Here is a 25,632-nt window from a genome sequence, read left to right as displayed (position 1 = left end):
GGCTATACCTTCCATCACACCCCTTGACCTAACCACCGTGTTGGTGGGGTGGCTCTCATCTCCCGGTGCCCGCTCGGCCTATCCCCGTACTCCTCTGGAATCATTCCCTTCTTTGAGCACCTTACCCTCTACCACAGGGGCGGGCAATTATTTTGGCTGGTGGGCCACTTCACGGGTTTTGGTAAGGTTCGCGGGCCACACACTTAATATAGATGCGAATGCTTAATAATAGCTCAAAATCAAGTCTTACACTTTTACATGCATAAAATGAAGTCTATATAATTGACATTCATTAAAATTAGGTTAATTAAAAGCAACTCATGGAGCGGACATTTATTTGATATTTATTCATTTATTCACATAGAGTGAATAGAGTCTATCACCTCTCCAACCTTTCCCTCAAAATTCCCCTTATCTACCGCCCCCCCCAAGCCCTCCCCCACCTTCATCCCTGACATCTGCACCCTCCTACCTTCCCTCTCATTTTGCTCTAAACACCTCCTCATCTTTGGGGATTTCAACCTTCACTTCAACCCTCTTGCTCTACCTCTGCTGACTTTTCCTCCCTTATTTCTTCCCTCAGTCTCCCCCTCCACATCCATTCTGCCACCCAACCCACCTCCATCTTATACTGCCCCTGGAATAAAAACTCCCCCCCCCCCTCCCTCTTGGCTGCCTTGGGAGTAATCTGAACTCCTTTCCCTCTGGGCATCCGCCCGAAATGACCTATCCTCCTCGGTCACCCTTTTCCACAGCTCCCTCTCGTCCACTCTCGATTCCCTCGCTCCCCTCTCTTCCTGAACTGTCTCCTACTCACGCAAATCACCTTGGTACACCTTTGCTCCCTTAAAGTCCAGGCGCATTCCATTGAGCACACCTGGCTTAAATTAAACCTAACTGTCCACCGGCAGATTTGGCTGGACCATGTCAAATCCTACCATTCCTCCCTCACCTCCGCTAAATCATTGTTCTACTCCAAGACAATCTTGGAGGTTAAGGACAACCCCAGGCTCCTTTTCTCCATCACGAACCGACTCCTCCGCCCACCTTCTCATGTCTCACCCATCCTCACCTCAACTGCCTACTACAAGGCAAGGCTGGACTTCTTCAAATCCAAAGTCGAGGGAATCTGCTCAGCTGCCTCTGCATCTGCTACCCCCTCCCATTCTCCTCCTCCCACCCCAGCTCCTACCCCTCCACACCTTTGACCCCGTCTCCCCCTCCACTCTCATCACCACCATATCCCGTATGAAACCCACCACCTGCTCCCTTGACCCCATCCCTACCCCCTCCTTACCTCCCAGCTCCACCTCCTTGTACCTCTACTCACTGACATTGTTAACCTCTCCCTGTCCTCTGGTACTATTCCCACCCCTTTAAAAAATGCTGTCATCATTCCTATCCTTACAAAACCCTCGCTGGACCCTTATCTACTCTCTAACTACCGCCCTATCTCCAAACTCCCCTTCCTCTCCAAGGTCCTGGAATGAGTTGTTGCTTCTCGGCTTCGCTCCTTCCTCTCCTGCCACTCCCTTCTCAAACCCTTCCAATCGGGCTTCCATGCCGCCCACAGCACAGAAACTGCCCTGGTCAAAGTAACAAATGACATCTGTCCATCTGCAACCAGGGCTCCGTCTGCCTCCTCGTCCTCCTTGCTGCCTTCGACACCATTGACTACTCTAACCTCATCCATCGCCTCTCCTCTCATCTCAACCTCCACAACATTTTCCTTGATTGGTTCAGATCGTATCTCTCACACTGCCTGCACTTCATCTTCTCAAACGGCTTCTCCTCCAGCCCCCGGACCGTCTCGTGCGGCAGTTCTCAGGGCTCGGTCCTTGGTCCCCTCCACTTCAACATCCATATGCTCCCTCTTGGTGACATCATGGAATTGACATGGGGTCAACTTCCACATGTATGCAGATGACACCCAACTCCACCTCTCTGCCTATAAAACACCAAATCCTGGTTGAGAGCTATCTTTCTTCAGTTGAACATCAACAAGACCGAGGCTCTCCTGATTGGCTACCATCAGCACCTCCTCACCTCAGGCGCTGACAGCATCACCATCCATGGTTGCACATTCCACCTCGCTAAGCCAGTCTGGAACCTTGGGGTCTTGTTTGACCCTCAACTATCCTTTTTACCCCACATCTGCACCATGACCCGCTCTGCCTTCCCCCACTTCCGCAACATCATCCGGCTCCGATACTCTCTCGCACCGCAGGCCGCCAAAACCCTCATACACGCGGCCATCATTACATCAAGGCTCAACTATGCAAACTCACTGCTTGTAGGTCTCCCCAACTCCTCCCTCCACAAGATGCAGATCATCCAGAACTCTGCAGCCCGTGTCCTCTCCCGCACTAGGCTCCGCTACCCTATCACCCCCATCCTTGCCCAACTCCACTGGCTTCCCATCACACAGAGGATACAGTTCAAGATCCTGGTCCTCACTTTCAAAGCCCTCCATGGTTTTGCTCCCCACTACCTCCTAAGCCCCTAGCACCCTATTCACTCCCTCCGCTCATTAAGCTACAGCCTGCTTCACGTCCCCCGCCTTGCTCACCCCACTATCAGTGGGCGGGCCTTCCGCCACTCTGCACCCACCCACTGGAACTCCATCCCGCAGTCCCTCCGTCTCGCCTCCTCCCTCGCCATCTTCAAGACCCACCTTAAGACCTTCCTCTTTGACTGTGCTTTCGATCTCCCTGCTTCCCCACCGCCCTCCCCTCTCCCCGACCCTCAACTCGGGTCCATAACTCTGTCTGTCCAGCGCCTTGGGACGTCCTCCCGCCGTGAAAGGCACTATACCAATGTAATTTTGTTATTGCTGTTGTTGTCGAGACGTCTCAAAGCGCTTCACAGGATATACTATACAATGTAGTGACTGTATTTTTGTGGGAAAATTGACACCTTATCACATCGTTGAGAACGTCTCAAAACGCTTCACAGAATATACTGTAAAATGGATTGTCTGCATTTTGTGGGCGAAAAGATTTAGTTAAATATTCAGTTGTCTGGTCAGTCTCATTTTGATTAAAAGTATTAACCAAAGAGTCAAAGAATTGGTAGGCGGTGCTTTCAAGTAAAGCAGGATAGAATCACCCATTCTGCAGCAAGTGAATTCAGTAAGAGTAGGAAATAATATGCTTGTACCAATTGTTTCTCAGAATAATGGACACTGTTTTAATGTTCTGTTACAAATGACTGAATCAAACTTAATTCTCAAAGAGGATCAGGAGGGATGGAGACTCATGTGGAGAATAAATACTGGCACAGACTAATTGGCTGAAAAATCTGTTCTACATAAGGTTTATCTATCGTAAATTCAAAGTTATACAGAAACAACGAAGCTGAATGTTGGAAATCTCCAGCAGGTCACAAGGATCTAAAGGAAAAGATGCAGGAACGTTTTAGTAAGAATCCTACATCAAAACTGCACAGATACTATATTCAAGTTGAATCGTCCTCTATGCTCCAATTCTCTAGTGCAAAACTAAGAGGGTTTTCTATATTCATTGGTCATTTAAGGTAGACATATTAATCAAAGCTGAACAGAAATATGTCACAGTACACTGTTCAGCCGTAAAATAGTTCACACAGAAGAAATGCACGAGTACCATCTAATCAAGGTTAAAAAAGTGACCCAGTTACTACTGCTGCAGTGATGAACAATGCATGTGCATTTACCAGCTGCACTGAATTAGGCATGCATTGTAAATTGATTAAATCGGTTTAATACAACTTATAGTTTGCCTGCTACTCTGATGTTGGGCAAGTCATCATAAATGTTATGGTCCCAACTGATACGACTTATGTGAGTTTTACTGTTTGAGCAAGAAACACTGATTATGTCACTTTTCAAAGGAAATGACACCAACGATGCTTCTTGAGCATGATGGAAATACAAAGTGCGTAGGAAACCACTTCTGAAGCAACCTGACAAAGGTTTTTAATCATTGGGTCATCCTCCCAACGTGAAAAGTGGTTTAAAAATGTAATTTTGTTGTTATTGCTGCAGCTTAGCTTCATCTGTGCTCTTTATTATGTTCCTGCTGCTGCTTGGTTAGGTGCGTGCTCGTGATGAACGATGCCACAGTGCCATGATCAGCCGCCAGGTGTAACTGCACGATGCCACAGAGCCACTTTGACTCGTGGTTGTAACCCGAAAAACGCAAAACTGAAATACATTTTAGGTCATAACTCATGAACAATAGGAGATGCCCGAAAATAAATATGCCCGTGTCACTCCCAGTTACGAGACCTTTCCAATGAGGTATAAATCATATCTCTGCATCAATCAGTTATTAAAATCCTCCTTGAGGTGCAGACAGACATTGTTGTTTTATTAGTATATATAGATAAAGCAAACGCTTAGAGTTATTGGATCCAGAGCTCCGTGAAAATCCCCTGTAATTTGCTTCCTTATCCTAAGTACATAAAGCAATGCAAATCTTCATATATCCACAGTTATCAAGTTCTACTGACGGCCGTGAGCTTACTTTCTCATTAAATACTTTATGCCTAGTTGCTATGCAGTCACCTTTCTTTGATCAGATGGATACTTTGTGGAAAACCTTTCAATTATAACAAGTTCTTAGATGAAAGGAAATCGTAAGCATCATTGCACACAGCAATTTGAAGTGCAGGTTATCTTCAGTTGCAATAAAAGCATCTACTTCATTTTTCTTAATATTCAGGAGTAAATGAAGTTTACACAAATGAGGTTTCACATCACAAGTGCCGAGTGACCTTAAAGAATAGCTGGACCAATATTAATGTCTAGCTAAAGTGAAACTTTCAGCTAAAACAGAACTTGAAATTCAAATATCACACATCTAACAGTTAACTTGGTATATCAGATTGTGTCCAGTACAGTTGCTTATATGTTCAGGAAAATAGACAATTTCAATTCAACATGCAGGTTGATGGATTTAAAGCAAAGCGAGTCAAATTGGCTGAATCTCCTTTACTATAATAGGGCTTTCTATGTTACTTTGCTGTTATTTCTTCATCGAAAAAATTCAACTCGCCCGTGTGTGTATTTATTGTCACTCCATCCCAATGACCTGGCTGAGATTTTAAACAAATATGTAGGAATTGGAGCAAACTGATTCTCACAACAGATTTTGGCACAGCCAAGCACCATCATTCACCCATTCTAAAGGCACATTTTCACTCAATACAAGGTCTCCAATGAATGTTTCATGCAAATGTTATATAGCGAGCTGTGGGAAACATTATGCTGCAGGTTTTAAAAACAAGCCAGAAAGTTTAAAATGGAAACAAGTCATTTGCCAAGAAATATCTGCTTCATGAATCCTTCACTCAGATACTCTGTTGTTAACTATGTATTTAATCTTTTTTAAACTAAAGACCAAATTCTAAAATAACTTGAAACAAATTTAAATATTTAATATTAAAATAGTACACCTCAAATTACTCATTCTGGAGTCTAGCCAAATTCCTGTTTTATCCTAAACCAGAAGGGAGTGTGGGGACTTTAAGATATTCTGGAAGCATTATTGTATCGAATTTAAGATCCTCATCCTCACCTACAAGGCCATTCACGGCCTCGCTCCCTCCTTCCTCTCCGACCTACTATCCCCCTACCTGCCTGCCCGTACCCTCCGTTCCTCTGGCTCCGGTCTGCTCCACGTCCCCCGCCCCAACCGCCCTACCATCGGTGGTCGGGCCTTCAGCCTCTCAGCCCCAAGGCTCTAGAACTCTATCCCCCAGTGCCTTCGCCGCCTCCTCCCTTTCCTCCTTCAAGGCCGGTCTCAAGACCTTTCTCTTTGACCGTGCCTTCAGCTCCCCTCTCGACTCTCTACCCCCTCCTCGCTCCCTCCCTTCCCTCCCCTCACCCTGACCATTTCCCCCCTGCTCGGGTCCTGACCCAACTGTCCAGCGCCTTGAGACGTCCTCCTGACGTGAAAGGCGCTCTATAAATGGAATCTTGTTGTTGTTGTATCTAACTGAAAATGAATTGACATATGGGGATGTGGCCTTAATGATACTTTGAAGTGCTTTCACCAACAGCATTAGACTTTGTGGTGCAGAAAAGCTATGATTTGATTCAAAGTTATCGTTACCTACCATCTGTGTAGCATTTCAAACAACTGCTTGATCCATTCTCAATGATGCTCTTGGGAATATTCTCTTGGATCTTGGAATAACTCAGAAAAAGATTTGCTGGTGACAAATATAGCACAGCATTTCTTTGCTGAAATAAATGGAGCCTGGTCTCAGATTGGTTCCTTGTGAACTGTTATGTTCTTCAGGGTTGTGTGCAAACACCAGATGCTTTTAATTGCCCTGCAGAATGATTTAGTATGTGACAACATAACACATTCAACACTACTTAACCTTTGCTTTAGTAATTTGCCTACAAAAACAGTCACTATATTTGAGAGCAATTACTTGAAGCATTTTGATATACTGTATTTCAATGTGATGAGTTATCAAAATGTAAGCTCTTTCCCATGTCATTTCAGTAGCATATGTAGAGAATCTTCTCCGTTTGCATCCCACATACCATACTTCATTGCATAATCCTTGCATTTCACATAGTGTCTTTGGATATCTCAAAACATTCTTGAAGCGCTTCACATGAATTACTATCAGTGACCATGTTTATAAGCAAAGTGAACATTTAATTTGCACCCAATATCACGCAAACAGCCATTGAAATAAATGTTTTTTTTAATCTGATTGGCTCCCATCAACACCTCCACACCTCAGTTACTGGCAGCATTACCATTCATGGAGGAACACTCCACCTCACTGAGCCAGTCTGGTACCTTGGCAGCTGGTTTGACCCTCAATTGTTCTTTCTATCCCACATCCGTGCCATGATGCGCTCTGTCTTCCCCAACATCGCCTGGCTCCGCCACTGCCTCTCCCCTAAGGCTGCTGAAACCCTCATCCACATATTTATTACACCTAGGCTCAACTATGCCAACTCCCTGCTTCTCGACCTTCCCAACCCTTACCTCCACAAGCTGCAGATCATCCAGAACTCTGCATCACGTTTCTTTCCCGCACCAGGCTCCATGACCCCGTCACACCCACCCCTCGCCCAGCTCCACAGGTTCCCCATCCACCAGAGGACACAGTTCAAAATCCTCACTTTCAAAGCCCTCCAGGTCTTGCTCCTTCCTACTCTGTGACCTGCTAAATCCAAAATCAACTGCTCCACATCCCCAGCCTCGGAGGTCGGGCCTTCAGCTTCTCTTCCCCCACCCTTTGGAACTCCATCCCACAGTCACTTAGTCTTGCTCCCTCCCTTGCCTCCTTAAAAGCATGTCTCAAGACTCTCAACTTCAACCACTCATTCGGCCACCCTCCTATCCCTACCCTCCCTGCCCTCCCCCCCCCCCCCTCACCGATCCCAACCCCCTGCTCAGATCCAAATCCTTGACTGTCCAGCACCTTGAGACGTCCTCCTGATATAATAATAATAATAATCCTTGCATTTGATATAGCGCTTTTCACGTCAGGAGGACGTCCCAAAGCGCTTCACAGAACACACTGTAAAGTGAATTGACTGTATATTTGTGGGCGAACGCGGCAGCCAATTGCGCACAGCAATGTCCCACAAACAGTCGTAGATTGAAAATGACCAATTTATTATTGTTTTGGGTTTTGGAGGGATTATTATTAGGCTCTGTGTGGAGTAAGGAAACATGCCCAAGGTTTCGCCCTCTGCCTGGAATTGAACTCAGGTCTCTCACTTGCAAAGCGAGTGCTCTAACCACTGAGCTACAGGACTCCACTATGATATGAAAGGCGCTATACAAAAGTAATTTGTCGACTATTGTTGGAGACAGCAGGAAAAACTACTTTCACTTTTTTGAATGATTCCATAGGATCTTTAATATTCACTTGAACAGGCAGATGGGACATCAGTTTTAACATTTCATCTGAAGGACAAATCTCTAACAATGCAATACACCTCTAGAATGGCATTGGAGTACCAGCCTAGACTGAGCTCTAATGCGAATCTGGAACACAACCTTCTGAGTCAGTGGTGAGTCTTACTAACACCTATGCCAGGCTGAAACAATCAACAGTTTAATCCCTGGGTTGAAGGGGTTTAACTATGATGACAGGCTTAGCTATGATAGGCGGCTGGTTGACAAGAGGTTATATCCTTCAAAGTAGATAAGATTAAAGGGCAATTTACTTAAAGCATTTAAAATAATGCAAGGAAATTACAGATTTGGTAGATGGATCCATGACAAGAGGGCATAGCCTTAAAATCAGAATCAAGAATGGTTAGAACTGATGTACAGCCACAGGTCCAAAGTTACAAAGTTTGTTGGCATCCATGGAACATATCCAATGCCTCAGGAGGGGGCAAACCAAACAAGAAGTTAAGATTTAGCAAATGACCCTACATATTTTGAAAGGTGAACAGAAATTCAAGTATGCGCAGTTTCCATGGTTTTTTGTTAGAAAAAACAGTAGTTGAGCAATACACTTCAAAGATTGAACATAAACACCGGCAAGATCACAACAATTTAGAAAGTACGCCCAAAAGGAATTTAGTGTCATTGGCAAAGGTACCAAAACACAGACAATGTGATAATCCCAGCCAAGTACAAGAACAGATTTCCTCCCTTTGTTAAGATTCACAACATCCGTATCAGCAATCGCCCATACAATACATCAAAAGTTAAAAAAAATATTACTGCCAATGAAAATTATTGACAAAACAGCTTATGAACCAAGATGAATGAAGAGACTGGAAAATTGAACTATGTGGTTAGCACTTCATATTGTATAAAATAATCCATTAGTAGAACAGGAACAGCAGTTCTTTCTCAAATAGAAATTGTGGAGTCCTGTAGCTCAGTGGCCTCACAAGCAAGAGACCTGGATTCGATTCCCGGCAGGGCGAAAACTTAGGCAAGTTTCCTTACTCCACACTCCTGATAATAATCCCTCAAGAAAAAAAAAGCAAGAAAAAGAAATTGGTCACTTCAATACATGACTGTTTGTGGGACACTGCTGTGCACAACTGGCTGCCACGTTTCACCCACAAATACAGTCAATTCACTTTACAGTATATTCTGTGACGAGCTTTGAGACGTCTAGAAGACATGAAAAGCACTATATCAAATGCAAGGATTATTATAGAATTCTTGGCATTCCTGCACAAGTATAATGTACCATGAAGGAGTTTCACCTACACAAGATGAAACTCCTCCAAGGTGGAGGAGAACACAAGAACTTGCTCCAGTTCACCTTCCAGCATCCTGGTAGTTGCTTGACATGTTATGTCCCAAACTATATACTGTATCCCGAGATATTATTTTCTAGCAGAAATCTATCTCATTTGTACTTGAAACACCAACACTTTCTACTTCCACTGTCTCCCTAAGGAGCCTGTTCCATAAGTTTAAAACCCGCTCACTGAAATAGTGTCACTGCAGATTTGTTCTGAATTTACACCCCTTCAATCGCATGCTGTGTCCTCTGGGTTGACTGTTTAGTACAAGATAAAACAGATAAAAGATAAAACACCTTATCATGGTCTACAGTTAGTCTCTTCAGAATCTTAAAGACCATATTCATATTGCCCCTCAATCTTCTCTTCTCCAGTTTGAACATGTCCGGTTTACCTAATCGCTTCTTGTAGTCCAGAACCTCCAACCCCTCAATCATTTTGGTAGCCTCTCAATCACTGCAATATCCTTTTTATATTGCAATTTCCCTCCCTTGTTCTTCCCCATTCCTCCGCCAATGATTGACAGCCCAATTCCAGTCACTTGTGAAGGGCTGGAATCCACTGTCAATCGCAATTGGACTCCTTCCATCTACATCTGGGAGTTTCTCATGGCTGATTGGAGGCACTGGACCCACAGAAGGCCCAAGTGAGTACATTCAGCAGCGACTAGTGCGGCATTTTGTCTGGAGTAACTGGATTTTCGTCCGAATCAACCAAGGTACTAGAATAGGTAAGAGTACAAATGAATCAGAGTCGGGTGCTTTGTTCGATTTACCTGATGTTTTGGGTTAACCAGAGTCTGGCAAAAGCGGATTCCACTGTACCTGGCCACATAAACCTGATTATCCTCACTCAATATACCCACAGAAAGGGGATGCTGGATAGCCAACAAAACAGGAATCCTGACTGATGTGTTTCTTCTGTTCCACTGAGACCAATGTTTCCAAATACCATTGTGGCCTAGAGCAGGATCAAATCTGATCCACATAAAAATGGAGCCATTGGAAAAGCTTCATATACTATGTTATGACAATTATGAGAGCAAAAAACACAACTTCAATTTATAGCACCCTTCAACATGGGTAGCGTCTCAAAGCGCTTAACAGCGATGTAGTTTGATGCTGAGCTGGAAAGAGAGTGAGGTGATCAAAAGACAGTCAATGAGGAAAGTCTTCAGGTGTGATTTGAAAATGGGTAAAGAAGAGGCAAGACGGAGAGATTGCGGCACGGAGTTCCAGAGATTCACGGCATTGTGGTTGAAAGCATGATCAGCAGTGGTGGAGCAGAGGGGACAAGGGATATGCAGAAGATCCGAGCCAGCTGAGTGAAGGTAGTGAATAGCAGAGTGGGGGAGAATAGGAAGGTGCCAGGGTGTGAAGTGATCTGTAAGTAAGAGAGGATTTTGAAATCGATCCATTTTGCAACAGGATCCAGTGAAGCCAGACAAGAAATAAGATGATGGAGGAGGACATGGGTAGAAGAGTTTTGTATCATTTGGACCTGATTTATAATGGAGGTGTGAAGACAGGTGAGGAGTGCATGAACTCAGGTTTCAGAAGGGTTTGAAGTAAAATAGGGGTGAAAGCAGACGATGTGGCAGAGGTGGAGAAAGGCAGTCTTGGTCAGGGACCGGATGTGGAGTAGGAAGGATAACTGGGAATAGAGACCAGTTGCAGCAATGCCAGCAACATTAAATTATACAACCCTACTTTACAAAATGTGGAAAAGTAGTGCTCTTCACTCTTGATCTAAAAGTGGATGCACAGGAATCTTCTCGACAGAAATTAAATGCAAGCTGCACAAAATGTAAGTATATTTACAAAAGGATGTGAATGGTCAAAGGCCAAAAGGTACAAAAGTCGAAGAATTAAGCCTCAAACTAAGATAATTCCAAACTTTTAGCAGCAACAATTTGTAAGATATTTAACTTTATTCTTCATGGTATCGTTTTTTCTATTAATCTTTACCCAACAGGTATAAATATTTAACTTTTGCAGCACTAACTGCAACTTTTACTTGGAAACGTCAGCATACTTCAGTAAAACTCGCACAAATCTTATTTTTATGTATAGATCATATAATCACCTAAGTCGTACATTCGCTTGAGTCCCATTCAGTTTCCTATCCAAATCATTTAGATTTATTTGCACTTCTCGAATTAATCACATCCTAATTTGTAACTCCGCTCCCATAACCCTCCATTACTCCGGCACTTAATAATAATACTTGCATTTGATATAGTGCTTTTTCATGTCTTCTAGACATCTCAAAGCGCTTCACAGAATATACTGTAAAGTGAATTGGCTGTACATCTGTGGGCAAAACACAACAGCCAATTGTACACAGCAGTGTCCCACAAGCAATCATGGATTAAAGTGACCAATTTATTATCTTTTTTTCTTTGAGGGATTATTACCAGGCGTGTGGAGTAAGGAAATTTGTCCAAGGTTTCACCCTGTTGGGAATCGAACCCAGGTCTCTTGCTTGTGAGGGGAGTGTTCTAACCATTGAGCTACAGGGCTCCACGGCTGCCTTGAACCGTGGGAAATGACATCCTGACCCGTCACCGCATGCGCGCTAACTGTATTCAATCGCAGGAATTACAGGTTGAGTTTTGGTATATTCAAGAGATCACTGTCATGTTCAATACACTTTGCATTAATTTACATCCTGATGTGAACTGGGAAAAATAGTTCAAATTAGATATAATGGAATTAATCAAATTGTCACAATTCAAAGTTAGTTTGAGCAAGTCTCAAAAACTAGCAGTGGTACTTAAATGGAAATTAACAATGCCACACAGTACAATTTTACATTTATGGTGCCTTTCACATCAGGGAGGACCTCCCAAGGCCCTTGACAGTCCTGGCTAGGCACTAGAGCTGGGGGTGGGATCCAACAAGGGTGGGGAGAGGAAAGACAAGGGTGAGATGAAAGGACTCCAGTGTGGAGTTCCAGAGAGTGGGGGCAGAAAGGCTTAGGTCCCGACCACTGATGGAGATGGGCAGGGCGAGGGACACAAAGAATGCCAGGGCTAGCCAAGTAGATGGAGCGGGCAAGCTGGTAAGGTTTCAGAAAGTCATAGGCATAGGAAGGGCAAGACCATAGAGGGCTTTAAAAGTGAGGATGAGGATCTTGAACTCGATCTTCTGAGGGAATGGGGAGCCAGTGGAGCTAAGCAGGCGTAGAGGTGATAAGCTCACAAAAGCCTAGTACAGGAGACAACACAAGCTGTAGAATCCTGAATAGCCTGCTGCTTGTGGAGGGAAGAGTTGGAAACTCCAGCGAAAAGAGAGTCAAGCCTGGACGTGACAAAAGCAAGGATTTCAAAATAAACAGCTGCATAAAAAATATTCTACCGAATATCCTTCCTCATTCTTAACTTCCTAATTTTTTAAAAGTGTATCCCTGGTACTTGAACCCTCAAGTGAAAGTTGGCCTGGATTAAATCAGCCAACTGGCTAGCTTCAAAATCTATTTTCCAAGCAAAATACAATTAACCTCTTTATCCTGTTCTCCGAACTTAAATTCCTAATACCCAAAATCACCTTGGTTGATCTCATTGTACACTCTCAAGAGCAATAATATACTTTGTATCAATAGCCATTTGAACTGCACACAGTATGCCAGGTGGCAGCTGACCAATACTTTACACACCAATAACATGCTCTTTTAATTTTTTTACTCTTTCCCCTCACTAATGGATTCCAGTATCTTCCTAAATATAAAACATCTAATTTTTCCCCCTAAATTACATTTTCTAAATCTCTACTCGCTTTACATTCTCAAATTAGCCATAGCCAATATAACCTTAAGAGGGTGAAACCTGCAAAACAAATCCAATTGCCTGCGTGAGAATTGCATGCATGAGCGGTTCCTAGGCACGTGAATTAACAGAGTCAGAGAGAGAGGGAGAAGTGAGGGAGGAGAAAGTCAGAAAAAAAAATTTTGTGCAATTTCTGTTATAACAGCCATGGAGAATACTCCATATGCTAATATTGTAAATTTAGGAAAAACATGTTATCATTGTGAATAGGATAATTTTAATAATATTTTTCTAAATCGTATGAAAAGTATTCAGTGCTCTACAATTCCCATTATAGTTTCTACTTTCTTTTCCAAATATAACTATTAAAGCGAGGATGCAAAAGTGTGGTTGTCTTATAAGTTAACTGAGATTGTCTTATACTCAGAACAATACACAATTTGCCTTTTTATTTCAGCCAATCACTAGTCTATTTGAAAGATTTATCCACAAGAAACATGCCCTTTCTTGATCAGCACCTTGCAAGATTCTTCAATTTAAAACATGCTTGCTTTTTTTCCCATTCCTTGCCTCCACACTAATTATTTTACATTTACCCATATTGAACCACATCAGCAACTTAGTTAACTTAAGAATTCAAATCTCTCTCAATGCAATTCAAATGTTGTTCATTATTTTCTCTGCTTTCTCTTTTTGACATCTGGAAACTTAGGAGATTTTGCTTAGAATACCCTCTTTGAAGTTGTTTATATTAAAATTTGCTCAAACTGACCTCTATGAGATCTTGCACGTAATTACTTTCCAATTTGAAAATCTGCTAATGGTTGCAGGAGGGTGTTCTGTTTTAAGTCAATTATATTTTATCCAATGCTTGCTCGGCCTTCCTTATCTTTGACATTAAATAATCTAAATGGAATCTAAGTGGAATCTTGTCAAACTTAATTTCCAGACATGCTTAGCATTTCTAATGCTCAACAACCTCTCACTAAATCCAGACCTCAATTTCTTTTAAGAGTCATGGTTGCAAATTGTCCAGAGGAGGTACTTCATTACATACTTTGTATAAGCATGTTATTTAAAATGTTTCTTGTTATTCCTGGATTGAAGAAACTTACCCACCACTTCCACAGGAAAAATGAGCATGAAGAAAGTTTCAACCCTGCCTAAATTTTACCAAAACACAATTATTTTTTGCCCTTTGTTTGCTGCACAAATATTTGAAAATATACCGAAGATGTTTTTCACCCAATGGAATTCCATCCCAGTCCCTTCGCCTCCCTCCCTCAGCTCCTCAAGGCCCGTCTCAAGACCCTCCTCTTCGGTCGCCCTCCTACTTCCTTGCTCTCCACCACTCCTGATCCCAACTCCCAGCTCGGGTCCAAATCACTCAGTCAAGCGCCTTGCGTCTTCCTCCTCATGTGAAAGGTATAATTTGTTGTTGTCTTTACATTAAAGGTTTTATTGCCTTGTCTATTTTTTTTAAAAAAGTTATTGAAAAACTTAATTATTTTAACCTTTTGGCTGCTGATGGCAGAATGCCAGATTAGAGAAATGGGACCATAGAAGCAATATTTTTGTGTTTCTCTCCCAGAAACATAACCCATAAGAATCATATAGAGAACCTGCTTCAAATTATGCAACTGCATCATTTATTGTCACTACATTTAAGCTACAATGCAAACTTTAAATAGGCAATGTAAAAATTCATACAAATTTTAAAACAATAATACAGCCAGCAACTAGGTAGATCTCTGTCTCTGCACCCATGTGCACGGCCCATGAGTTTCTCTAAACCTGTGTGTGGGCCTGCATGCATCTCTGCATCTGTGTCGGCGCGTGTGCGTCTCTCTCTTCTCTGTCTGTTTGTCTGTGTTCATCTCTCCTGTTATCAGTTCGAAAGTGATTGATAGGTTTTGCTGCTATCTGCCGCCTCACACCTCTGTTTTTCATGCCGGGTTAGTCCAAGCCTGGGCTCCAGACACACGGTGCCAGATGAAATCACCCCTGGGCTGAATGTGGACCACGAGCTGCCAGTTGGACCACCCTGATATAAGGTAAAGAACCACGGAATGGAGGCAAGCAACACATAAATGTTGGTTTACAAACAGGGAACAGAGCATGGCTGTAAACAGAAACTTTTGAAGATGGAGAGAGATTAATTGCAAGGAACCAGAGGTTTAACACAATTAATTCTATCTGGTAGATTTATTGAATGTTTAAAAAGCCTTCTGTTTATTCCCCAATGCTGCTTTTCACATCCCAATTTACCAAACTGGCTCAGATTTCTCTTCACTACATTTTAATGTAGTTGTAATGAATTTCTATTGTAGTCTCGATAACCATTCCTTGAAATATTTTCTACTGTAATTCCCAACCTTTTTTATGTTTGAAACCAATTGAAACTAATTTTATTATCTCTTGAAGTCAGTTCTTTTCAAGAGCAGTAATTTTATGGCATACTCCTTTTCTACATATCTGCAATAACATTCGAATTCTGAAAACATGTGATCCCTGAATTCCAGACGATTCCCTCATGCAGTATACCTGGCCATTGGTCTAGATTAGATCCAGAAAAGCCTCCAATGACATCAACAGTTCACCAACCTAAACAGAGAACAAGTTCAGCATCACATCCAGAAACATGGCCCTCCCTCCCCTCACCCTGCCCATTCAGCTTTACTTTATTTTTCTAGCCAATACCTGGGGCACTAGAAAAGTGCAGAAATACTTGCCAAAAGTTGCAGGGAAATTTTGGGGGGAAATGTGGAAAATTGCAGGAAGTTGATTGTTGTTATTGAGGTACATTTTCTGCCAACCTATATTTAATTTTATTGATAAGTAACACATATTAGATTGTTGCAATTTTTTATTAATTTCTTCTTTAAGTCTATAAACAACCAACTGCCACGTTCTTTTATTGTACTTGATATCTTGCCATTTTCTACTGCTGCATCAAGGTCACATAATTTTAGTTCTACAGATTCAATATCCCCTTTTCCATATCATCACTTCACTTTTCTTATCCTTGTCTCTTCTAAGACTTTGAATTTATCACTTTTAATCTCCCAGTTAACCACACTTGTTGTTTAAATTTCATCACACATTTCCTTTAACGTCTGTGCTTCTAATTTTGCATGTTCCTATCACTAATGTAAAATATATTATTTAGCTTTTCATTCTCTAATTTATTGTAGTATATTTTAGCATTTGTTCTTTATCAAACATATCATTTTCTTGTAAGATTTTCCCTTGTAACCCGAGGCATTCCCTCATCATTCCTGCCCTCACTGCCCAACTCCTCTTTTGCTCCAGTATAAAAAGATACTTTTCTACATTAGTAGCTAGTTTTCTGCTCCTGACAAGATATGCAGATGCTATAGATGACAACCTATTTGCAATAAAGTTATAGAAAAAAATTAACATCTTCCATGACAGCACACTACCTGAAATTAAATGTTTATTGCTAAATAATACAAAGTTAAGGTGAGAATTCTGCAAACGGCTGGAAGGATTTTCTTCATTCATAGCACTGCAAAGTTGGAAAATGCTATGTTTGAAATTAAAGTATAATCTTGTGCGGATTAATCCATGGAAACAGTGCTATAATGAAGCAGGGTGGGCCCTACGTCTCACTGACTGAGTTATAAGTGAAGAGGGAGAAAATAACCAACTTCCAGTCATCAGGTCGCTGCTGACGTCACTTCTTGCCCATTGTGCACATGCCATCTACACTCCGGAAGCGTCAGTAATTTAAGTAGAACTTCCTGTGCAGAGTCTGCACATGCGGAACACACAACATACTAAGTGATATCCGTCACAACCTGACCACTGAGAAGCCTACAACTTTTTAGCACAGGAAGCAGGCTGATCAGTTGAAATATATTGTTTAGTTTGACAGGAAGGTGAAATTCAGACCTCTGCTCTTTTTTATTTAAAGAGAATCCCTACCACAATCAGAAAATGACAGCTTTATAATGTTTCTCCAATGGCAGTTTCTATATATTGTTTCATTTCATCCAAGTTCTGAAAGTAACAACCCTTCTGATTTTCTACACTTAGGATCAGAATTGACTGATGGCCAACTCCAGGTACTTGCTGCTTTATATTAGCATTTAGGAGACAAATCATCCATAATTAGGAGGATTCAAAAGGTTCAGGAATTGCAGACAAAAACATTTTCATTATCCTAAATAAGGTAGCTGCAAAGAAGAATAGCCGATTTAGCAACTAAAGGTTGACATTATAACCTATTCTTTATAAATTTAGAGTCAATGTCCAATCAAGGTCCCCGTGGGCATAAACTACAATATAATAGGTATAAACTTGTAGTATTTTTAGTGAATGCAAGTGTGCTTTACAGATAGAATGCCTAGCGGAAAAACGTACATGCCCTGAAGGCACCAGTTGACTCAAGATAACAATGTACAGTCCAAGGATGGGTACAACACTAATCAAGCCAACAAATTCAGCAAAATGTTCCGATAAAATACAAAATAACTACTGCTGCATGCCACTGGAAATTTTTGCTATTTATTCAATGTTATGTAGACCATTATAGATTGGCTCATTTTACTTCAAGGTCGGCAAGTTGTCAGATATACATTCTAAAAAAATGTAATTACAAAGTTGATCAGATTGTTGCTTTCCACAGAAGCCTGAATAAAAGAAAAATGCATTAACTTTAAAAGAGACAATAGATATTAAAATACTGTATCCGCTTCCATTACAACAATATTGTTCCTACATCCTTTAATATAAACATGAATCTCATACCAAATAAAAGGGCTGGTAAAAGCGAACATGCAAGATAGATTTTACCTCCAAATTAGAATGGATCTCTTTTTGCTCTCCATAAACTTTCAACATGACAATGGACCTACCTCTGTGTCCTTTATCTATATTCCTCTTGGGTATATTATCTTGTCAAATATATCACACCATGAACGTTTTTTAAAGAGGTTTTAATGGACAAGACTTATTTTAACTTAGTTTAAATGAGAGAAGAATTACCTCACTATTTCCAATCTTGCCAATGGATGGGCAGGATTCTTCCCAGAAGAACGGAGAAATTATAATTAAAAAATACACAAGAAACAGTCTTATTTTGTTCAATCGGTATGCCTTTTCAGGGGGAAGTGTAGAGGAAGAAATGCTATAAATTAGTTTTGAATGTTTCAGTTTTTCAAGGATGAACATTACTCAAAAATGTCGACCTCTTTATGTTTCTGGGTGCTAAATATAATTTTCTTTTCTTCACCACTCTTTCCCCCCACCTTATGTGGAAGGAAATATGTAAAGTTCTTATAGTGGATAATATTTATCATAGAATCAGTAACTTGATTACTATTTTTGTTCATCAAGACCCACAGTCATAATGAAAAGCAAAGCAAAATTTATCAATGAACTATGAGAAGCTGGAGGGTTTTAAAAGCAACCGCTGATGAAATTCTATCTTTTTTCACAAGTAGTATGCCACTGATATTTATATCAGTTAACAAGTAGGTCATTGAATTAAAAGACCTTAATGACAATTTTACGCAGGTAACCAAAAAGCTTTAAAACTTTTCAAAGTTGGTTCAATTTAATCTATATCAGTTGCTCCTTGAAAGGAAGTACTAATCTGGAAATTAATCTATATCAATTGCTCCTTGAAAGGAGGTACTATTCTGGAAATTAGCACTTTTTCCTGATTTGAATCCAGGTGAGGACCAGCAGAAAACAAATTATTGTTGGTCCGAGAGAAAATAGCAACTGTACAGACATTCAGACTACATAATTCATTTTAAATGATTTAAAAAATATATATCCACCTCTGGGATCTGGAAACAAATTCAGCCCATCAAATGAGTGTTCTGTATTGGCTCCTATGTGAAATGCCTTTGAGCAGTCTTAATCCCATTCCAAACAGATGTGCCTCACAGCATAAAAATGCCTTAATTCAGCAATAACGGGGAATTTCACTCAGAAGATTCTACAGGATGACTAACATGGGTTAAGTATCACACAACAAGATGTTTGCCAACATGATTGGGGTCAGATGATTCTGGTACGGTGTGGAGAGTTTATCAATACCTAAGCATGTTCAACCTGCCCTGGTAACAGAAAAAGTAACTTTTACTTTGTTCCATCATTCCTCATTTCATAAAAAATACAAATAGAAATGTAGAGTGCAGAAAAGGAGTCTTAGAATCGTACAATTATTCATGCACAGAATTGGGCCATTGGCCCAAGTTGCCTGTGCCAGCTCTTTGAAAGAGCTATCCAAATTAATCCCACTCCCTCACTCTCTCCCCATAGCCTTGCAAATTTGTCTTTCCTAAATATCTATGCACTTCTCTCATGAAAGCTGTTATTGAATCTGCTTCCACCACCCTTTCAGGTAGTGCATTCCAGAGCCAAACAACTCACTCAAAACATTTCTCCTCATCTCCCCTCTAGTTCTTTTGACAACTATTTTAAATCTGTGTCCTCTGGTTACCGATCCATCTGCCAGTGGAAATAGTTTCTCCCTGTTCACTCTATCAAATCCCCTCATAATTTTGAACACCTCCATTAAATCTCCCTTTAACCTTCTCTGCTCCAAGGAGAACAATCCTAGCTTCTCTAGTCTCTCCACATAACTCAAGTCCCTCATTCCTGGTACCATCCTGGTAAATCTCCTTTGCACCCTCTCCAAGGCCTTGACATCCTTCCTAAAGTGTGGTGCCCATAACTGAACACAGTACTCTAGTTGAGGCCTAACCAGTGTTTTAGAAAGGTTCATCATAATCTACTTACTTTGGTATTCTGTGCCCCTATTTATAAAGCCAAGGATCCTGTATGTTTTTTTTAAAAAATAGCTTTTATCTACCTGCCACCTTCAAAGATTTGCTTATGCGAATCCCCAGGTCTCTCTGCTCCTGCACCCCCTTTAAAATAGTACCATCTACCTTACATTGCCTCTCCTCATCCTTCCTCCCAAAATGTATCATTTCGCATTTCTCCCCATTAAATTTAATCTGCCAATTGTCTGTCCATTTTACCAGTCTGTCTAAGTCTTCCTGCAGTCTGCTACTATCCTCTTCACCGTTTACTACGATTCCTAGCTTTGTATTATGGTCATCTTTCCTCACCCCTTTGCCCCCCCCACACCTCTCCCAGCTCTAATTGTGTGAAGCATTTTGAGTCTCCTCTCAAGGTGAAAGGTACTATATAAATATAAACCGCTATTGATCATGGACAACGTTAGATAATATTTTTAAACACTGAATAGTTTCTACACCTTAAAATAATAAAAAAAAACTTGAATTTGATATAGCACGATTTATGTAAAGAGACTTTCTCAAAGCGCTTCACAGAATGCATTATGAAGTGACTGGATCTTGTAGGGGAACATGGCAGCTGATATAATAATAATAATCCTTGCATTTGATATAGCGCTTTTCAGGTCTTCTAGACGTCCCAAAGCGCTTCACAGAATATACTGTAAAGTGAATTGACTGTATATTTGTGGGCGAACGCGGCAGCCAATTGCGCACAGCAATGTCCCACAAACAGTCGTAGATTGAAAATGACCAATTTATTATTGTTTTTTTTTGGAGGGATTATTATTAGGCGTGTGGAGTAAGGAAACTTGCCCAAGGTTTCTCCCGGCCTGGAATTGAACTCAGGTCTCTCGCTTGCAAAGCGAGTGCTCTAACCACTGAGCTACAGGACTCCACACAGCAATAATAATAATCCTTACATTTGATATAGCGCTTTTCATGTCTTCTAGACGTTTCAAAGTGCTTCACAGAATATACTGCAAAATTAATTAACTGCATATTTGTGGGCGAAAGACGGCAGCCAATTGCACGCAGCAGTGTCCACTAACCAGCAATGAAGTGAAGTGAATGACCAAATTTTTAATTTGGGGATTGTTAGCTAGGACACTGGGAGAAACTCCTGTCAAGTGTCAATACACAGAAAAGCAGCATTTAAGTTTCTGAGTTGACTTTAGCTATATTGATTGAAAACAACAAATTAAATGAATATAGAATTGTACAAAACTATAGAATTCGGAATTGAATATTGACCCAAATCCTTATTGCAAAACAGTTGTAGACCTACTTAAACTGTCACTATTGCATAACATACAATTTCAAGTCACACGCCTTAAAAAAGGTTTGCACATGTAGTCATCAGGAAAAGTTCACTGAACATTCGCCTTCCTTGACGTATAGCTTATAATATACAAATTAGCCTTAACAAAAGACCGATTATGTTCAGACACCAAAGAAAACAAAAAAAATCAACAGGAGTGCGGCAAATTTTAAAGAAGAATGAAAGATTAGAGCGCAGGTAAGGAGAATGATAAATGTGTAAATATGTGGCAAATGTTAGGAAAAATATGAGTCCTTAAATTGTAATTTTCTCTAAGGAGTGGAGAGACTGGAGTGCAGATTTGAAAAGAAGACAAAGCCATAAAGAAGGCACATGGAATACTAGTGTTTATATATAATAAATGTAAAGGCCATGGAATTTAAAATAAGCAACAATAATTTACATTTATATAATAATCCTTGCATTTGATATAGGGTTTTCACGTCTTCTAGACGTGTCAAAGCGTCTTACAGAATATACTGTAAAGTGAATTAACTATATATTTGTGGGTGAAACGCGGCAGCCAATTGTGCACGGCAGTGTTCCACAAACAGGCGTGGATTGAAGTGACCAAATTGTTATTATTATTTTTTCTTGAGGGATTATTATGAGGCGTGTGGAGTAAGGAAACTTGCCCAAGGTTTCGCCCTGCCGGGAATTGAACCCAGGTCTCACTTGCAAGTCGAGTGCTCTAACCACTGAGCTACAGGATTCCATAGCACCTTTCACACTGGGTAAGGTCTCAGAGCACTGCACAGGGATATGGCTGGACACCAAGCAAGGGAGGGAGGGGGGAGAGGTATGTATCTATGCTGTTTTTAAAAATAAATTAAAAACAAATAATTCAAGTAACACAAACAACAGATGTTTGTAAACAGAAAGATATCTCACAGGACATGAAGTGCATTAATAGTAAATATGGGTCTGTCAGCTATCAGCTGACGAAAAGAAAACACAGGCCTGACATTTGCCAATTGTTTACACATAACTAATGCAAGTCATAATATGCCTCTTGACCCATAAAACCATGTTTCTGTTTTTACTATCAACACCCTACCTTTGTAACCTCTAGATTCAATTGACCTAGCGCAACATAGTTTTGAAGTGTTACAATCTTACCGAGAAACAAAATATGAGCAACTTCTAGTAGTTCAAAGCAATTTCTCATTAAAAGATACACAATAACAAATGTTGACACCCAATTGTTCTATTCTCAATAGAGGACTGAGGTATCTATTTGTATATGGGCAAAGAATAGAAAGGCCCTGCTTCCCCATCCCATCAAAATGAATTCACTTTCAGTCTCAATTTTAAACTTTAAAATCCTCAGTCTTTATCTCTTTCTCCCACNAAAAAAACTCACTTGGGCTATTTCAACCTTGGTTTNAAAAATAATATTATATCTACAATCTGAAACTACCATACATATTACTATACTATATGAAAAACATCATATTGTCTAATGCAAGAAATCATTTAAGACTATCTTAACTTCAGCATTTGCCCGTTCGTCAAATTAACTGTTCCATGAATAAGGAATACTGAACTTCAATATTACCATCTCAAGAACATTAAGAATTCTACACCTATACTGTAATCATTTTATAACATTTAATGCAACATAATGTTTTTACAAACTTAGTTTAAAATTAACTATTTACTTCAAGTCACCAGTTCTTGAACCAGTGACTTCTTCCAGCATCCTGGAGCATCTTTCTGATGTGAATGGTCCTATACAAGTGTAATTTGTTGTTCTTCATCTGACCCTCCAGACCAACCTTCCATTACCTCCCTCCCTATTCCCCAAAATATATGAGAGACCTAGTTTAACAATGTACATAAGATTAAAACTAAGATGACTCTGAAACGTCCCATCAACAATACAGCAGCATAAATCTGCTTTTTTAAAAAAATTCAAGACATTTTGCTGCAACAAAAGCAACAACTAAAATTAATTTTACACATTGCAATTTCACTTCCTACAATTCTTTCACAACCCTTAAACTATCCTATTTCACAGATTACAACAATTTAACCTACACTGCAACTTCTATTTTAAACAAAACAGCAGGTAGGCAATTCAGGGACAGGACACGAGCGTCACTGCAATTTGCGTAAAAATGTATTAAAAAAAACTTTTTCACAATAAAAAGGAGGAACCCTATAATTGCACACAATCTTTCCATTGCACACTTTCAACGGAGCTACAATGGAGCAGCCGATTCAGAGAAACAGACAGAGAGGGAGGGGGGGAAGGTTGGCCTGGAGGGTGAGGAAGAACTGGAATTGCATCCCTGGTGGCATTGCTCCACTTTACCTTGACAGGAAGTCAAGGCAGGTTGTTGGAGGAAAAAGGGGGGGGGGGGGGGGGAAGAGAAGGAGGGCGCACACGGCCCTGCCTGCCTCCCTGCTCTGCCTGCCCTCCCTCCCCTGCCTGCCTTGCCCTCCCCTGCCTGCCTTGCCCTCCCTCCCTGCCTTGCTGCCTGCCCTCCCTCCCTGCCTTGCTCTGCCTGCCCTCCCTGCCTTGCTCTGCCTCCCCTCCCTCCCTGCCTTGCTCTGCCTGCCCTCCCTGCCTTGCTCTGCCTCCCCTCCCTCCCTGCCTTGCTCTGCCTGCCCTCCCTCCCTGCCTTGCTCTGCTTGCCCTCCCTCCCTGCCTTGCTCTGCCTGCCCTCCCTCCCTGCCTTGCCCTGCCTGCCTTGCCCTCCCTCCCTGCCTTGCCCTGCCTGCCTGCCTTGCCCTCCCTCCCTGCCTTGCCCTGCCTGCCTGCCTTGCCCTCCCTCCCTGCCTTGCCCTGCCTGCCTGCCTTGCCCTGCCTGCCTGCCTGCCTTGCCCTGCCTGCCCTCCCTGCGTTGATGCCTTCGCTCACGTATGGAATCAGGAGAGAAACAAACACAAGAGGAGAGAGAGAGAGAGAGAGAGAACACGATCCATTACAGAGGACCGTCGCCGCGAAGGCCTGACCTGACCTGACCAGCCCCCCACCCCCGACCACCACCACCGGTACCGTTTGCCGGTGTCGGTGCGGCGGCGGCGACCCTCCTCCCCGCCCGCTCACCTACGAGAGCCCTCAGGTGCTTGAGACGGGTCAGCACGTCCTTCTTCGGGTCCAGAACTTTCTGTGCAGATTTCTTGACGTCTCCATGGCCCTTTCTGGAAAACATTCCCGGTCCGGAGCGAAGCGAAGCGAGCGGGCGGGCGGGCGCCGCGGGTATCCACCAGCCCTGCTTCACACGCCGCTCGGCATCCCCTCTGGTCGCGTCTCCGGCCCAACCGTCTCTCCCCCACCCGCGGCTCGCGCGCCGCTGCCGCTACCCCCTCCCCCAACCGCCACCAACCGCCGCCTCCGGACGGACGGACGGACGGCCGTTGCGTTGCGTCTGTAAACACGGAACCGAACCCGCGACGCTCTGCGTCTGACGTCGTGCGGCTCGAGAGGGTGGGATCTGCGACGTCACCACACGTCCTGCAGGACCCCGCCCTCCCTCTGTCATCAACCCCTGTCATGGACACCTGGGAATCCTGGCCAAGGTCTCTGCTCTCCCCACCACCACCACAACAGCAGCAGCTTGCACTTCTACAGCGCCCTCCGCACAGGGTAGAGTTCCACAGTGTGGGGGTGGGGCCGAGACGCCCAACAACCATACCATACCCGACCGCCAACGCAATGCCGGGGGTGGGTGGGAGCGCGACAACAACGAAATGACACTTGTGTAGCGCCTTTCGCGTCGGGAGGGCGTCCCAAGGCGCCGGACGCTCAAGGGTTTTGGACCCGAGCTGGGGGTCGAGGTGGGGGAGAGGGGAGGGCGGAGTGGGGGGGGATGCGGGGAGATCGAAAGTACGGTCGAAGAGGAGGATCTTGAGGTGGGTCTTGAAGGTGGCGAGAGAGGGGGCGAGACAGAGGGACTGCAGGATGGAGTTCCAGAGGGTGGGTGCAGAGGAGCGGAAGGCCCGCCTGCCAATAGTGCAGGGGACCTGAAGCAGGCCACTGGCCGCCGAGGAGTGGGAAAAGATGGGCTGATACAGGGTTAGGAGGTCGGAGAGGAGTCAGTGGAGCAAGTCAGTGGTGATCTTCTCGTGTGGCCCAGAAGGTGTTTTGGTCGTCAACCGGAAGTTCGACACAATGGGAACACATCACTGTGCTTAAGAGGGTCCAAACCCAACTACTAAGAGTGCCATATAGGTTTGGAAAGTTCCATTTGACTGATAGGGAAGTTATCACAGACTTGCACCATTCCTTACGCTAGTTGATGGGAAATGCTTCTCCAAGAGATCAGGAGATCTATCTTCCGAGCACATTTCTTATGAGGGATCAGTGTTGTGAACACATATAGTCGGTCAGAGATCAGGAATTTCCTTTATCTGTATCAGTGGCTGGTCCACAGTTGGAAGAAACACTGAATAAGAAGATTGTGAGTTCAAGCCCAATGTTGAGACTTGGGTTCAAAGGCTGGGCTGGCACTTTGGAGCTTGAAGGGAATGTTGGATTGTTGGAAGTTTTATTTTTGGGATG

General features: G+C 42.5%; 1 protein-coding gene across 1 annotated transcript in view; it reads right to left on the bottom strand.

Moving 5' to 3' along the window:
- Positions 1–24,405, bottom strand: part of ralgapa2 (Ral GTPase activating protein catalytic subunit alpha 2) — a 193,705-nt gene extending 169,300 nt beyond the window's left edge. The window contains exon 1 of the mRNA XM_042333340.1: positions 24,178–24,405. Within this exon, the coding sequence (XP_042189274.1) occupies positions 24,178–24,283 (106 nt within the window). The 5' untranslated portion in view covers positions 24,284–24,405. The remainder of the gene's footprint in view (positions 1–24,177) is intronic.
- Positions 24,406–25,632: the final 1,227 nt, after the last annotated feature.

This window comes from Callorhinchus milii, unplaced genomic scaffold (assembly GCF_018977255.1).
Source record: "Callorhinchus milii isolate IMCB2004 unplaced genomic scaffold, IMCB_Cmil_1.0 Scaffold3, whole genome shotgun sequence".
Taxonomy (NCBI): domain Eukaryota; kingdom Metazoa; phylum Chordata; class Chondrichthyes; order Chimaeriformes; family Callorhinchidae; genus Callorhinchus; species Callorhinchus milii.
This window is presented reverse-complemented; position numbering and strand designations above follow the sequence as displayed.